Here is a 13,850-nt window from a genome sequence, read left to right on the forward strand (position 1 = left end):
GCTCCCTTTATAGCGTTATCCAAGTGCCTACTCTGGATAAAAGCCACATGCAAAGCAGAAAGCAGTGAGTGCACAGTACTGGGGCTGTTTTGCACATCTGTGCTGAGGGCAGTGCACAGGGAGCAGCTTTTTCCTGTGCATTGCACCTGGTGTCAGCATCCACCTTCACAGCAGGACAACACAGCACCCAGGAAAGCTGAATGCTCAGCATCACACTGCAGGCTCTTGGCAGAACCAAGAACAGCGCTCAGATATTCAGGCTCTCTTTCACTATCTTAAGCCTTGCTCAAATCAGGCCATGTGGCATTCAATCCAGCTTCCTTCACTGTCCCCATGCTGTCTGTGCTGTGCAGTTCTTGCATCAGAGCAGGATATGGAACCTTAAATAACCCCAGAGCACGGCAGAGGCTCAGCGATGGATGATGGGACACTAAACAGCAGCAGTGTCTTCAGAGCCCCTGAGAGGTGATCCAAAACTGTTGATACCTCTTTGCACAGAAAAAATCCCCCCTGCTCTCACAGACCAGGGCTGGAACCTCCCCATGTTGCCACCCCAGTAGCCCAGTGCTGGGCCAGCAGTTCCATTTTCCATTCCTGGGCAGGTAAGAAACCTGGGCAGATCCTCCTCCAGGCCCCATGCTTGACGTGGCTTTTCTGGGCAACTCCAGTGTTGGGCTGAATGGGCAGCAAAGCCAAACCTATGCCTGGTAGCCCCACTAAAAAGCTCAGAGCCTTGAGGAAGGAAAACATGTAAGGGGAAAGGACTGGAAAGCAGCGACTTGCATGGAAAAGTGAGAACCACTGATCCTCTTTGGATGGCACGTGGGGTAAAGCAGCTTTTAATGAGGATGTTCAGGGCTCTGAGTCACCCCTTCCTGATACACCATTGAAGACAGAGCCGAGACAAAGACAAGTCCTGCCACCATGCCTCGTGCCTCATAGCAGCCTGGGTTGGCTGTAGCTGGCAGTCAGGCCTGGATGGGCCTTTTGTCCACTGCTTTTCCACGCAATGAACACACTAAAGCTTTACATGAGGCATTTCCTTTTCCAAATAGGAAACAGGATCTCTGTATGTGTGTCTGGATACCACTGCTCACTGTTCCTCTCTCCGGGTGTACAAAGCCCCAGCAGTGCACAGAAGAGTAAAGTGAAGTGCAGGAGCCCTGGGCAGGGCAAGCCTGTGAGTCTGCCAAGCACCAGGTACCACCCTCAGCCTGGCAATCCTGCAGCCTTGCTGAGTGACATTTCATCACAAGGAGAACCCACCCCTCTCCTGGGCAAACCACAACCCCTCCCAGGGGCTGGCTGGGGGAGAAGGCCCCTGGTCACAGCCATGCTGATGCCTCAGTTAATTCCTGCACTGGGGTTCTGAGCAGAGCAAGGCTCCAGCAACACGGTGCAGCCCAGAGCTGCACTGCGCCCTGTCTCCTAAACCCCACTCACCTATGGCTCCCACTGCTTCACCAGCCTTGGCAGGAGAGCAGGTAGAGAGGCAGGCCCAGAGGGCTGTGGGCTCTCCTCCCAGAAGCTCTGTGGCACCAAAGAGCGGCACAGCTCCAAGCCTCTCATTTCTGTGAAAGCCTCCCTGCAGCTCCCTGCTTCCCCAGGACAGGCTTGGCTCAGCACCTATGATTAGTATCAACTGTACTTTCCAGGGCGGGTAATTAGTTCAGGTGAGGCAACTCTGACAATTGGCTGCTGTGGCCCCTCTCTTGGCAAGCACCCGGATCCCAAACAAGCATCTCACATATCAAAGGGGCTGCCTGCTCCACAAGCAGATCCACCCTGTGCATCTGCCCAGCCCTGCACTGGGGGTACTGGCAGCTTTTCCTGCAGAGAACAAGGAAACACGGAGCGCTCAGCACACGGCTCTAGTGAGTGCTCCCCATTTTCACTGCTGGAGTTTACATACCTGGAATAGCTCTGCATGGTGGACACAAGCCACTGTGCAGGTAACTGTGCAGAGCCTTGCACAGGATGCCACAATGAGCACGGTATCCTCCTTTCCAAATCCTCCTTTTTGACAGCCAACAGACAGAATGCCAAGGTGTCATGGAGGAAAGCAAACTGCCCAGAGGCAGGCGGAGGGTGCAAGGTTCAAAGAGGGAATTCACCAGGAGAGGATGAGACCGTGCAGAAGGGGAGGGAGCAAAGGCCAACTCATGCACCAGGCTAAATTTATCAGCACAGTCTAATGGGATCCCAAGTAACCTTCCAAGTGAAGTAGCAAAATAAAACACTTAAGCCATTGAAAACTAAACTGGTCAAAGAGCCCCGCTGAACAATCCCGCATTGTCCATGGAGCCAGGAAACAGATTTATTAGGTCACCCAGGCCATCTCCAGTTACAGTGAACTTGGGACGGTTCTAGGGATGGTTCCAACTCCCTCCTCTGGCATTGCCACTGTCCTTCACTGGGCAGCAGAAACAGCAGGAAGGGGAGGGGAGAGGTCCAGCAAAAGATCTCACTTTTTCAAGGTTCAGGAAAAGCACTGAGGTAGGACACTTTCATCATGCCAGACGCTTGCCAGTTTTGATTCCCTTGGACTGAGGCTGCTCCAGTGGAGCAACAGAAACACCCTAAGATAGCTCAAACAACAAGGCACCTGCCAATGAGATTAGAGATTCATTCTTCCAGCACCAAGGGATTCATCTGCCAAATGCTCAATGACTCTGCACCAATTCCAGGCTACACTTCCCAAGTCCCTGATAAGGCTCAGAGCATGAGTATCTTTGCCAAGCAATAACGCTCTCAACTCCCGAATGGATTTCCCCTCCCCATCTTTCAGATCCCCAGTCTGAATGCTTGTTGTTTACCAAGGAAAAGTTATATGGCAAACCTCTCAATCCTTGGAGCTGGGGAGATGCCTGTGTTTCTGGAAGCACGGAGTGCCACAGCACACAAACACAACAGGCACTCACTACAGGTGCCATCACAACTGCAGTCAGAAGATGCCAACATCTCAACCTCGACTCCTAGCAGGCACCCAACAGCCCTCTACATCCAGTGCCAGTCACCAGGACATGGCTCCTACTCCAGGTCAGCCCAGATACTCAGAGTTCTACATGGAAAAAGCATCTACAAAATCCATGTAAGGCTGCATAAGCCAGGCACCCTTGAAGAGCTGCAGCCCTTTAGTCAGGAGTTATCCTCGCTGCAGTGCTGGGAGCACACTGCTCAGCACAGCCAGCTGCTTTTGCAGAGAAACAGCAACTTGGAAAGCAGCAGTTGCAGAGGGGTTTGTATCTGTTCCCAGTATAAACTAGTGCAGGAGAGCCTGAGGAATTAATTACTCAATAAAAAGATACCTCCAAAGAAGAAAACTTGTAGGAAATGCTAAAGCAAGGATATACATCTGCCTTCCCTTGTATTTCTCACCAGCTGCAAAACACCCTGGAAGCTCACCCGGGAGGGGAAAATATATAGCAATGGAAGACAAAAGAGGATTACAGTCTGATTGCAGTCACCAAACCAAGACACAATCATTTACTGGTTCCACAGGGCTTGAGGCGTAAGTGAGCCTGTTTAGTTTTTCAGCCCTCAGTGCACTTGTAACGAGCCAGAGCTTGTGATGTTAGTTAAACCCAAATTGCACCAAGAACATTTAACAGTTTCAAACTTGCCTTGTATACGCAATGAGTTCAGACACACTGACTCTCTGATCAAGAATCCAGATTCAGCACAAATGATTTAGTACACTGGATTAGTCTCAAGTGTAGTGACTAAATCTCAGAAACTTTTTCACTATTTTTAAATCTCACTTGTCAGGGCAGAACCTGGAAATTAAATGAGAATCCCAGAGACACTCATCCCAAGACAAAAATCCAACAGGAGTACCTCACAGCCTCCAAGGGTAGCTGTGTCAGGCTAGTGCCACCTGGTGGGAAACTCTTCTCCACCCCCCTTGCTCAGTTTCATCCTTTCTGTTCCACATTCCAGCTTCCCGGAGGCAAGACAAGGGAGCAACAACCAGATTAACACCAAAAAAGCAGAAAGGGCTGGGTAGCTCTTCCAGCTATTCAGATTATCTTCCAGGTATAGGCTACAGTTTCTCAGCTATTGTAAAGTTGAGCCTGACTGGATGGATGGAGGGTCATCTGCAAAAAGAACATGTAGACCAACACCAACACACTTCACAACAATCTCTGCTCATTATTAAACTGGTTTACAGGTAACCAGGAAGATTAATTGACACATCTCCCCATAGAAACATGGGTTATTATAACACAGCTCCTCTGGAGAGATGTCTGTCTAGCAACAGCTCCAGCTCCTCACACCACCCTGACTCTGCTAGAGCAACACCAGCAAGGCCCTGCTGACCACCCTCTCCAACCTCAGCAAGTGGTGGGGATTCAGCTGGCCAGGTCTGGCTGCAGCTGATGAGGGACAGAGGGGTTGCACAAGCTGCCCTCCACCCCCACCCCCCGGTGCGCACTCCAACAAGAGGGTTACAAACACTAACACCACAGCCCAGGGACAGGACAAGGACCCACTTTCCATAGATGCATTTTGATCTCCTTGATGAGCAGAAAAGTGCAGAGGTTCCCCCAGACAGTGCCCTCTACTCTTAGGTCTGCACAAACAGCACAGCTACAGCTCCAGTGTGACTGGGCTGCTCCTTGCACAGAAGAGCACACTGGGAATAGCTTGAGCTACCCTGGCAGCCTCATCCCAGTGTAAAGATTTCATTCAACCAGCCTAGAGACAAAACCTCTAAATGACACTGCCAGCTCAGGACAGAGAAGGCAGGGCTAATGACAGACACACAGACAAGATTCTAGCATGAGCCCTGACAAATCAAGACTGATTGGTCAAATATGTCCCCAATTTGGCAAGATTAACAATGTCTACAAACACAACCCAGCAAGACACACTTGACTCCCAGCAGAACCAACTCCACATGGGATGTTCTTTATTTTTATACATTTAACACCGAGAAGACAGCTGCTTTGAATGGACTCAGCCTGCCCGTGGTATACAAGGCATTCAGTGGCAGAAGGAACCTGTCACAGTCCACAGCTTCACTCCTTCCAACCTGCAGGCACACATCCTAGAGACGGATCCAGTACATGGCACTGCGGAGACGGTTGTAATCCAAGAGCTGTTCAATGGGACCTGAGTGAACAGAACAAGAGTTAGTCACTGGAGACACAGTTAAAATCCCTGTGCAGTTTCTCATGGTCTTAAAGCAGACGGTGGCAGAGCAGACCATGCTCACAATCCAGAGCAGTTTTGCACAAAACCAGGCAACCACAGCTCAAACCTGCATCAGGAAACCCAGGAGATACCATCCCCTGACAGAATAAGCTGTTTTTCTCACACTGCTCCACAATGCTCAGTACAGCTCCACATACAGGTATGCAATACAGGGAGCCACCACGTCATTCCAACTTCCTGTTCATAAACTGTCTCCCTTCCCAAGCAGCTCCACTTAGAAGGCCAGAGGAAACAGCTGCCTGGAGGAGGGGAATTCACAACACACAGGAAGGAGGCAGCAGAGCAGAGCTGAGCTGCTTAGGCAGGTTTTCCGAGAGGTATTTGTCCTTGGCCAGATAGACATGCCAGAGCAGCACAGGAGAATCAGGTCCCTTCACTTCCCTTACATAAACCACCCTGACCCCAGGGTAAGGACACCTGGCAGACGTGCTGGGCCCACACCCAGCTACAGGACTCCCAGTCTTAGTCACAGCTCCACAGCAAGGAGAGGTGGGAGGACAGCCAGCAGCTCCCTGCCACTGCCTCTCCCTCACCTGCAGGTCTGATCTCCTGGGAAATGTGCCTTGGCACACCTCATGTGCACAGGCAGGAGGATACCAGTAAAGAACCAGAGTGGTTAAGGAGGTCAGGACAGACACACCAGGATTGCCTGCAACTCACTTCCACACAGCTCTTGGCCCCATGCTGTTTTTTAGCAAGTACTAATTACCACACACTACTTACCCACTGCTGCAATTGCCGGGCATTTGTCATAAATATATTTACTGCAGACATCTCTCACCATTCTTGCATCAACAGCCTAATAAATATCAAATAACCAATTAATGACTCTTCCAGTAGACCTGCACTTCTCAAAGTTGCAAATTTACTGTTGCCATTACATATCAAGATCATTAAAAAGACACACTCAGACTCTTGGGGACCAACTGCCCAGCTCTGCCAGTGAGGATGGCCAATGTCCTACACAGCACATTCCTCTGAAGGTACAGAAGACAAGGCAGTTAAAAATCTGAAGCCTTCCAAGGGATACAGTGGCTGCAGAATGACACAAATTAGGTGTTGGACACCTCTTGGTGAAATATTAAAGGAATTTCAAGTTGTGCTGCTTAAAACAGATGTATGCCTTCTTTCTGGGATGCCCACACAGACACAGGATACACTGAGTCTATGCCAGAGATTCTGACCTCTACATCAGTATCGGTGGGATAACCACCTGGACTCCAGGCAGTCTAAGGGATAAATAAGCCACATGTTACTCCAGCAAACTAAGGCCAGAAAATGCTGACATTAACCACGCTCAGGTACCTCAGCCAACACAAATGGATACCTACAGAAATCCTGGCATCCCACTCCTCCAGAGGGATACGGCGTCCATAGTTCAACAGATGGCTTGCAATATTCTCACACACTCGTGTAGTACCTAGAGATTGAAAATATCACATGGTCAGTGAAGCAGAAAGCCTTCCACAATAGCACAGTCCACAATCATCAGCCAAAGCACAGACGAGAAACTGCAACTATTAAACCAGTTGCTAACGAAGCACAGTCCTAATTCCCACTCTATGCAGCTCCAGCAGGAGCTAAGCAATACACAGATTGCTTCACTAGTCTCCAAAGTCTTACAGCCAAGGCAGACCAGTCTGAGGGTCTCAATTTTTAGGTCACCAGGCAGTATGTCACTCGCTGGAGCACAGCAGGCTGGGGATGGCTGCTCTGCCAATATGGCAGAAGAACGAGAAGCAGGGAGAGGAAGTTTTGCCCAGTGCCTGCCAGCAGAACTGCAATGTCCAGCACAGCTCCTGCTGCCCAGGAGAGACACGAGCAGTAACCCTCTGAAAGCTGCACAGTGGTCCATCCATAAAGCAGAACATACCATCCAGTTGAGCCACCATGGCGTTTCGGAGATAGTTCTTGGCTCTTGTCACCTCTGACTCTGTGGTACTAGTGCACAGACGCATCCTGGAGAGGAGATGGAAAAACCACAAAAGCTCTTAAAATTGCTTGTCTGCTCAGACAGAAAGGGAATTCCTCCCTTTCCCAAGCCTCTGCAAAAATAAGCTATTATCAACACTGCTTGCCCTGCAGGCTGAGATTCATCCTTGATCTCCACAGAGCAGCTAAGAACTGGGGAGCACCGAACAGCAGGAGGCAAGAGCTCAAGCTCACAGGCAGGGGATTCAGCCAGCAGGATACATACTGAGTTACACTCACAAAGGTCTGAACAGCCCTGGTGCTGGCTCTGGCTTGCCCAGCAGGCCCAGCAGCATGTGGAATGCACTGCCCTATCACAGGAAAAGGAAGGCGTGTCAGCCATTCCCACGCATGGCAAGCTGCTATGGAAACTGATGCTGAAAGAACAAGACAGCTCCACAGAGTCTGTTTGGACTCCAGCTGCTAAATCCCCTCCTCCCCTGCCAACAGCAACGTCTCTGGGGCAAGGGCTCACTCCACCTGCTCCATACACAGCACAGCTTGACTCTGAATCTCAGATGTAGCCTCAAACCATTACTGGTTTGTGGACACAATGAGATGGACAGCCAGAAGGTTCCCAAACGTTGGCATGACTCCAGCAGCAGGACATAAATCAGCTGCAACACAACAGCCCGAGTGGTAAGAACTCCGCCTGCTTTGCTTAGGCTTAACAAGACAATGGAGATACGTCTCCTGGGCACCCAGGAAAGCCTTGTCTCTGAGGAATGATCTCGACTGCATATAAAAAAACCCCAAAGCCTCGGTGCTAATACTTGAAAGTGTGAACAAAAGACCTGAAGAGCCCTAAGGGATTAAAACAGCTCCTCAAAAACCACATCCTACAAGATTTACAGAAACCACTTACAGGATCACTTAACCAGAATGCAAGTTACCAAGAAGTTCACAGACACAGCTCCCTGCAGACTTCATGTGCTCCCCCAGCAGCTCAGCCTCCCATAGGAGGGTCAAATCTTAAACACAATTTCTGCCAAAGTTGTACTTACCACTCCCCCTGAGCACAAAACATCATATCATCTATGGAAAGAGGATCGGACACAAAATGGAAACCGAAGAGGCCAGTGTCAGAGTAAGAGGTGTTGAATGTCTGGAAACTGTGGCAGAGATTATGCTCCACAGCAAGCGTAGCCAGCCTGCTAGACTGATTCTGTAAATAAGGAGATACTGTCAGCCATTTCGCTCTCAGCTTCCTCACAGCTCAAATTCTTTCCCACTGAGATGTTTTCATAAAGACCACAGACAAGACAGAGCGGAACACTTTGCTGAAGGGGATCTTAATTTAGACCCTTCATGTGGTCAACAGATGAAACTCACTGCTGGAAAAGCCACAGACAAAGGCCTAGGAGTCCATCCAGCAAACCCACTTCCTTTCCCAGCTGCAGATGAGGAGCTGGTATGCATACCACCGTAGGAGTGGGAGAAAATGGGAAGCACACGGTCTCCCAGCAGCAGGGGCTAGCACACTTACACAGTCCAGACAGATTCCAGACGATAATGGATACAATACTGGGATTTTGAACAAGTTCCACTTGCTCTGCAGTTGTAAGGCAAGCTTGCATCATGAGACTGTAGACTGTGCTTCCATCACCGCCCCCACCAAGTGGTTAGTTGTGAGAGTGGGAATAAGCTGCTGAGAATTCACCAGCTAAACCTCTTCCAAACTTAGCAGAGAAGGTTCAGTTCATCTCCCAGCATCACCCCTCAAGATCTGCCCTGGATTACCCTTGATTACTCTTCTATCCTATTTTCCAAGCTCCTAACCCCTTCACAGTTGGAAGCTAACCACAACAGCCTTCCCTAAGGCACATTCACACCTAGATTCCCCACAGTACTTCATATTAAAAGGTTCCAGGCTCTCCCTGTCACACTCACAAGCCTCTTACCTTCCCACCTCCAAAAGTGCGGTCGTAGCACCCAATGATGGCATTGGCCACGTTGAGGACAACGTTGTCTGGATCAGCCCATCCTGGTCCCTCCACAGCAAGAGCAATATGGGCAAGGGGCAGAGCATCATCTCTGGCACGGATCTAGAACATTAAAGGAGTGGAGGAGAACAGCATGAGCACTGTGACTTGCCCGCAGCCTGCTGCAACACCAGGCTGACAAAGCAGGGTACTTGATGTGACTCCAGTGAAATGAAAGAGTCTCAGGCACTACTGAGCACAAACTGCTCTGATGTGAGTTTTCCAGCAGATGATGTGAGCAACAGCCTCTCATTCCTAACGGATGTGGGTCCCATCTAAAACCCAACACGTGGCAATAAGCCCCAAGAACAGAACATGGGAGCACTACCAAGATGCCGCATCATCAGCTTCTCCGAGATACACAGATTTTTCCTCTCAGCAGCAGCTGTAATTGGTTTCACATTCATTCAACAGCTGGGCAACACCTGCTTGTTTTGATGGGGACCAAAACAACTTTACCTCACTCCCTGTGAAGCGACAATGCGGGAGGATAGGCACAGCATCCTCTTTGTACTTGACAGACACTCCACTGAAGTGTTGCTTAGCTGCATCTACCAGCTCTTTGTGCGAAATACCTGGCAACAGCAAAGAGAGACTTGCAGTCCTGGAGTACTTTAACAAAACGATCTGATTTTACATTAGAGATGTGTGACAGGGGTTTGATCATCAGTTGAAAATATCAGGCTTCCCAGAACCACAAGGATCTAGAACTTTACCTCCAGCAGCTGCCAGGACCATGCGGGGTGCCTTGAAGTGAGTATCAACATATGAAGCCAGATCTGCTCGAGTCAGCCGCCTAGAGAGAACACAGAGACCTGGCACATCAGCATCTCTGATCTGGAGGAATGAGAGGCTTAGGACAATCAAGTTTGCAGTGCAGAGACAGCAGTGATTCTGTTTGTTGTGGGGTAACAATACTTTTTAGAAACAAGACTGTGCACTGTGTTTTCCCTGTGCTCTAATTCTAGAACACGAAGAGCGGGAACCAGCAGCTAAGATGAAGAGTTAAGGATAAAATTCAATGCAGATTGGAAAGTACTGAGCCCAGTCACTGACCTAACGCAAGGCCGCTGCTTCAATGATCACCCTAGCTCTCAATTTCTCTAACAATTGACAAGCATGGGAGAAAGTTCATCCTGTCCCTTCCAACCTCAAGTCTTGCACTAGGGGGTTCTAAGGAATGTGTGCAGCATTATGCTTTCACCAGCTTCAACAAGGAAAACACAGGGCACAAGGAGAGCCCCACGGGCACAGATCACCTCCATGCACACACTGGTTTCCTCGTGCAGTCACCACAACCAACCAGCAGCAGTCATGCACCCCACAGACTGAACCCCTGGGCTGTGCCCTGCATCCAGCCTGTTGCTCACTTGATGTTCTCTGTGGTCCCCTCAACAGTGTGGGCCAGCGGAGTGCCCTGGAAAGCAGTGGCATGAAGGTAATCAAAGGTGACATCCATCAGGTTGCTGTCCATTTCTTTCAGCTCCTGAAGGATGACGCCACGTTCCTTCTCGATCTGAGAGTCCTCCAGCGCGCAGTTCTGCACAATGTCAGCCAGGAGTTCTACAACTGCAACACAATTCCCATGTTAGCATCCCACTGCCTGACTGCCACCCACTGTTGCTGAAAGGAGAAGAGACACACAGGAGGAGTGAGCAACAAACCACGCTGGGGAGGGGATGCAACATAAAAGGGCTGAGTGCTGCCCGTTCCCACAGCACAAACAACACCGGTTTAGCAAGAGCCTCCAAGTCAGCTCATCACTGCCAGTGGGAAGCAGGCAACATCTGCAGAAGGTGAAGCATGTCAGAAGCAGGGTACTGCTCCAGAAACACACTGAATCCTTACACAGAGTCTGTGATACCCCATATCTACAGTAAGGCCCATAGCCCTGACTCATCATCACCTCTGGCCAAAACCAACCCAGAGGATTCTGCACATGGCAGCAGAGCACAAGCAGCATCCACAAGAGCTGCAATGAGGACTCCTCACACAGCAGCTGTTCCTGACCTCAGTTTCCCAGCTCCATAAAACAACCAGACTCCTGAATCCCCCCATCCTCCCTCCTGGCAATACAGTCCAGCCTGACACAACTAAAGCTCTTTGTTTAGGAACACACGAACTTGCAGCGCTGAAGCACCATGTCACTGCACTTCTCTCTTTAACTACCAACCAGAACCTCCAACTTACTGTTCAGCTACAGCTTCAATCCCTGGTTGACAGAAAGGATGCTTGGGGGAGAGAAACACAAGCACATGCGCTTGCTGAAGCTCCCAATCAGACTTTGCCCCCTGGCCATCCTACCTTTGGGCATGTCCTTAGACAAGGCTTTTATGTAGAAGGCAGTCTGCTCACGGGATGTGTACCCATTCAGGTGAGCACCCAGACTCTCCACTTCCTTCTCAAAGGCAGAGCCAGGACGATTCTTTGTGCCCTAAAAGGAAACAGATAAACTCAATCACGAAATGAATAACTTTCCACACCCCCCACACCCCCCCGAAGAATTAAAGCAAGGAAAATAACAACATTCAGTATTCAGAGCAGTTCTGTGCAGACCCAGCACACCTCCTTACCTTAAAGGCCAGGTGTTCCACAAAGAAACCAGCCCCGTTGTTCTTGGCATTTTCATAGCGGCTCCCGGCCCCGATCCACACTCCCACCTGGCAGCAGAAACAGGGAGTGACAACAGCAGAGAAGAAAACAATCAGCATCCTCGTGCCATAAACAAAACAGTAGGGACAAGAAGTCTGCTACCCACACTTGACACCAGTAGCATCAAAGTAAGAGCAAACACCAGCAACTATTTCCCGCACACGTTTTGGCTTTTTATCTGTCAGCCTCACCAAAGCTGGTTTTGCCAGAGAGAGAACTCCTACCGATCACTTATTGCTCACGCAAAATTGCAAGGCTAAGAAAACTTGTAGAGCATGAAAGCTTGACTACAGACTTAAGACAACACTAGGCTGGGCCTTCTGCTGTTAGTTAATTAGTTAATTGATCACACCAGTTCACAGAGAGAAGCAGTGGGGACTCTGCCAAAAGCTTTGGTTCAGACTGGGTCTGTCACTTTTCGGAGACCAGATATAGGCTTCAAGCAAGCCCTCAACCTATCCTAAACTTACGGTGCAGGTTGGCTGCCTGGACTCCTCTGAGGCCACACGGAGCCCGTTCTCCAGGGTGGTGACCTCGGTCTCGGGGATATTTTGGAGTGTCTGGGCATAGGTGGCAGCACCTCGCTTCCTTGTCAAAGTCAATACAGCTGCCTGAAAAGACAAAGGCTGTCACGACCACCGGCCAGCAGCTCCCCTCGGCGGGGCCGAGGACCCGCCGCGGCGCCAGAGGTTCGGAGCAGGAGGAAAACCCCAGGGACGAGCCATGCGGACCAGTCACACCGGCACCGGGCAGGGAGCGGGCGGCGGGCCCCCGGAAAGCCCCGCACCGGGTGACAGCGACAGCCGCCACCACCCCCGCCCGCCCAGCCCCGCTCCCGCCCCGGGGTCTCACGGACACCGCCGCCCGCCCCGCGCCGCCCGCCGCGTCCCCGTGACCTTCCCGGCCGCTGCGCAGGCTGGGCCCGGCGGTAGCACCACCTTCCCACGGGGTCGCCCGCGCCCCGCCCGAACTCCCCCCGCCGGCGCTGCCCGCGGAGGGCGCGGTGACTCACGGAGGGGCGCGGCCCCCACAGCAGCGCCCGCCCGGCCGCGCTGCCCGCCCGGCACACCGAGCGCGCCGCCATCTTGTCCCTGCCCCGGCCGACCGACCCACCGAGCTGCGCCTGCGCGGAGGGCGGGCCGGGCGGCTGGGGCGGCACGGGCGGGCGGCGGGGGCGCCCTCTGGTGGCGGGAGGGCATGGGCGTCCCGGGATGGGGGTCCCTTAGGAATAGGGGTCCCGGGGATGGGAGTCCTGGGAAATGGGAGTTCCTTAGGAATAGGGGTCCTGGGAGATGGGGTCCTGGAAATGGGGGTCCTGGGGGTGGGAGTCCTGGGGATGGGGGTCCCTTAGGAATAGGGGTCTCGGGGGATGGGGGTCCCTGGGGAATGGGGGTTCCAGGGGATGGAGGTCCCACGGGATGAGGGTCTCAGGGGAATGGGGGTCCCGGAGGATGGGGGACCCTGGGGAATGGGGGTCCCGGGGAATGGGTGTCTCAGACCCGGTGGGTGGGGGTGTCAGGGGAATGAGGGTCTCAGAGGAATGGGGATCCCTGGGGATGAGGGTCCTAGGGAATGGGGGTCTCAGTGAGACAGGGATCCTGGGGATGGGGATCCTGGGGAATGGGAGCCTCAGGGGAGTGGGGGTCCCAGGGGATGGGGATCCCAGGGATGGGAATCCTGGAGGATGGTGGCCTGGGGCACAGGGGTCATGGGGAATGGAGGTCCTGGGAATGAGGATCCTGGGGAAAGGGGGTACCAGCTCGTTCCACTCCCTCGGCCGCAGCCCCATGGGCCTGAAGGAGTTGCAGGGAGAAGGGGCAGAACAGAGACACGGGGTGTCAGGGCACCCCACCTGCAGGGTGGTCATGCCCAGTGGTGCTGAGGGCCAGCCGGACAGCCCGTCCCGAGAGCACTGTTATTGAGGAAAGGGCATTGAAACCAACCCTAAGAAACACCATAATGCTTTATTGGCAATGCTAGCCCACTGCTGGGAGTGGGACCCCCTTGACCCCTCCACTGCCCCCCAAA

General features: G+C 52.0%; 1 protein-coding gene across 1 annotated transcript; it reads right to left on the reverse strand.

Moving 5' to 3' along the window:
• Positions 1 to 4,895: 4,895 nt before the first annotated feature.
• LOC126638792 (cytochrome b-c1 complex subunit 1, mitochondrial) lies at positions 4,896 to 12,940 on the reverse strand. Its single transcript, XM_050312960.1, has 13 exons — positions 12,835 to 12,940; positions 12,293 to 12,433; positions 11,744 to 11,830; positions 11,475 to 11,604; positions 10,541 to 10,739; positions 9,887 to 9,966; positions 9,630 to 9,745; positions 9,090 to 9,233; positions 8,193 to 8,353; positions 7,091 to 7,176; positions 6,549 to 6,637; positions 5,941 to 6,016; positions 4,896 to 5,115 (listed from the first exon to the last, which is right to left on the reverse strand). The coding sequence occupies exons 1-13, from the start codon at positions 12,904 to 12,906 to the stop codon at positions 5,051 to 5,053; spliced, it is 1,446 nt and encodes a 481-aa protein (XP_050168917.1). The 5' UTR covers positions 12,907 to 12,940; the 3' UTR covers positions 4,896 to 5,050.
• Between the last annotated feature and the right edge of the window lie 910 nt (positions 12,941 to 13,850).

Source organism: Myiozetetes cayanensis, unplaced genomic scaffold, assembly GCF_022539395.1.
Source record: "Myiozetetes cayanensis isolate MyiCay16 unplaced genomic scaffold, myiCay2020 scf18, whole genome shotgun sequence".
Classification (NCBI taxonomy): domain Eukaryota; kingdom Metazoa; phylum Chordata; class Aves; order Passeriformes; family Tyrannidae; genus Myiozetetes; species Myiozetetes cayanensis.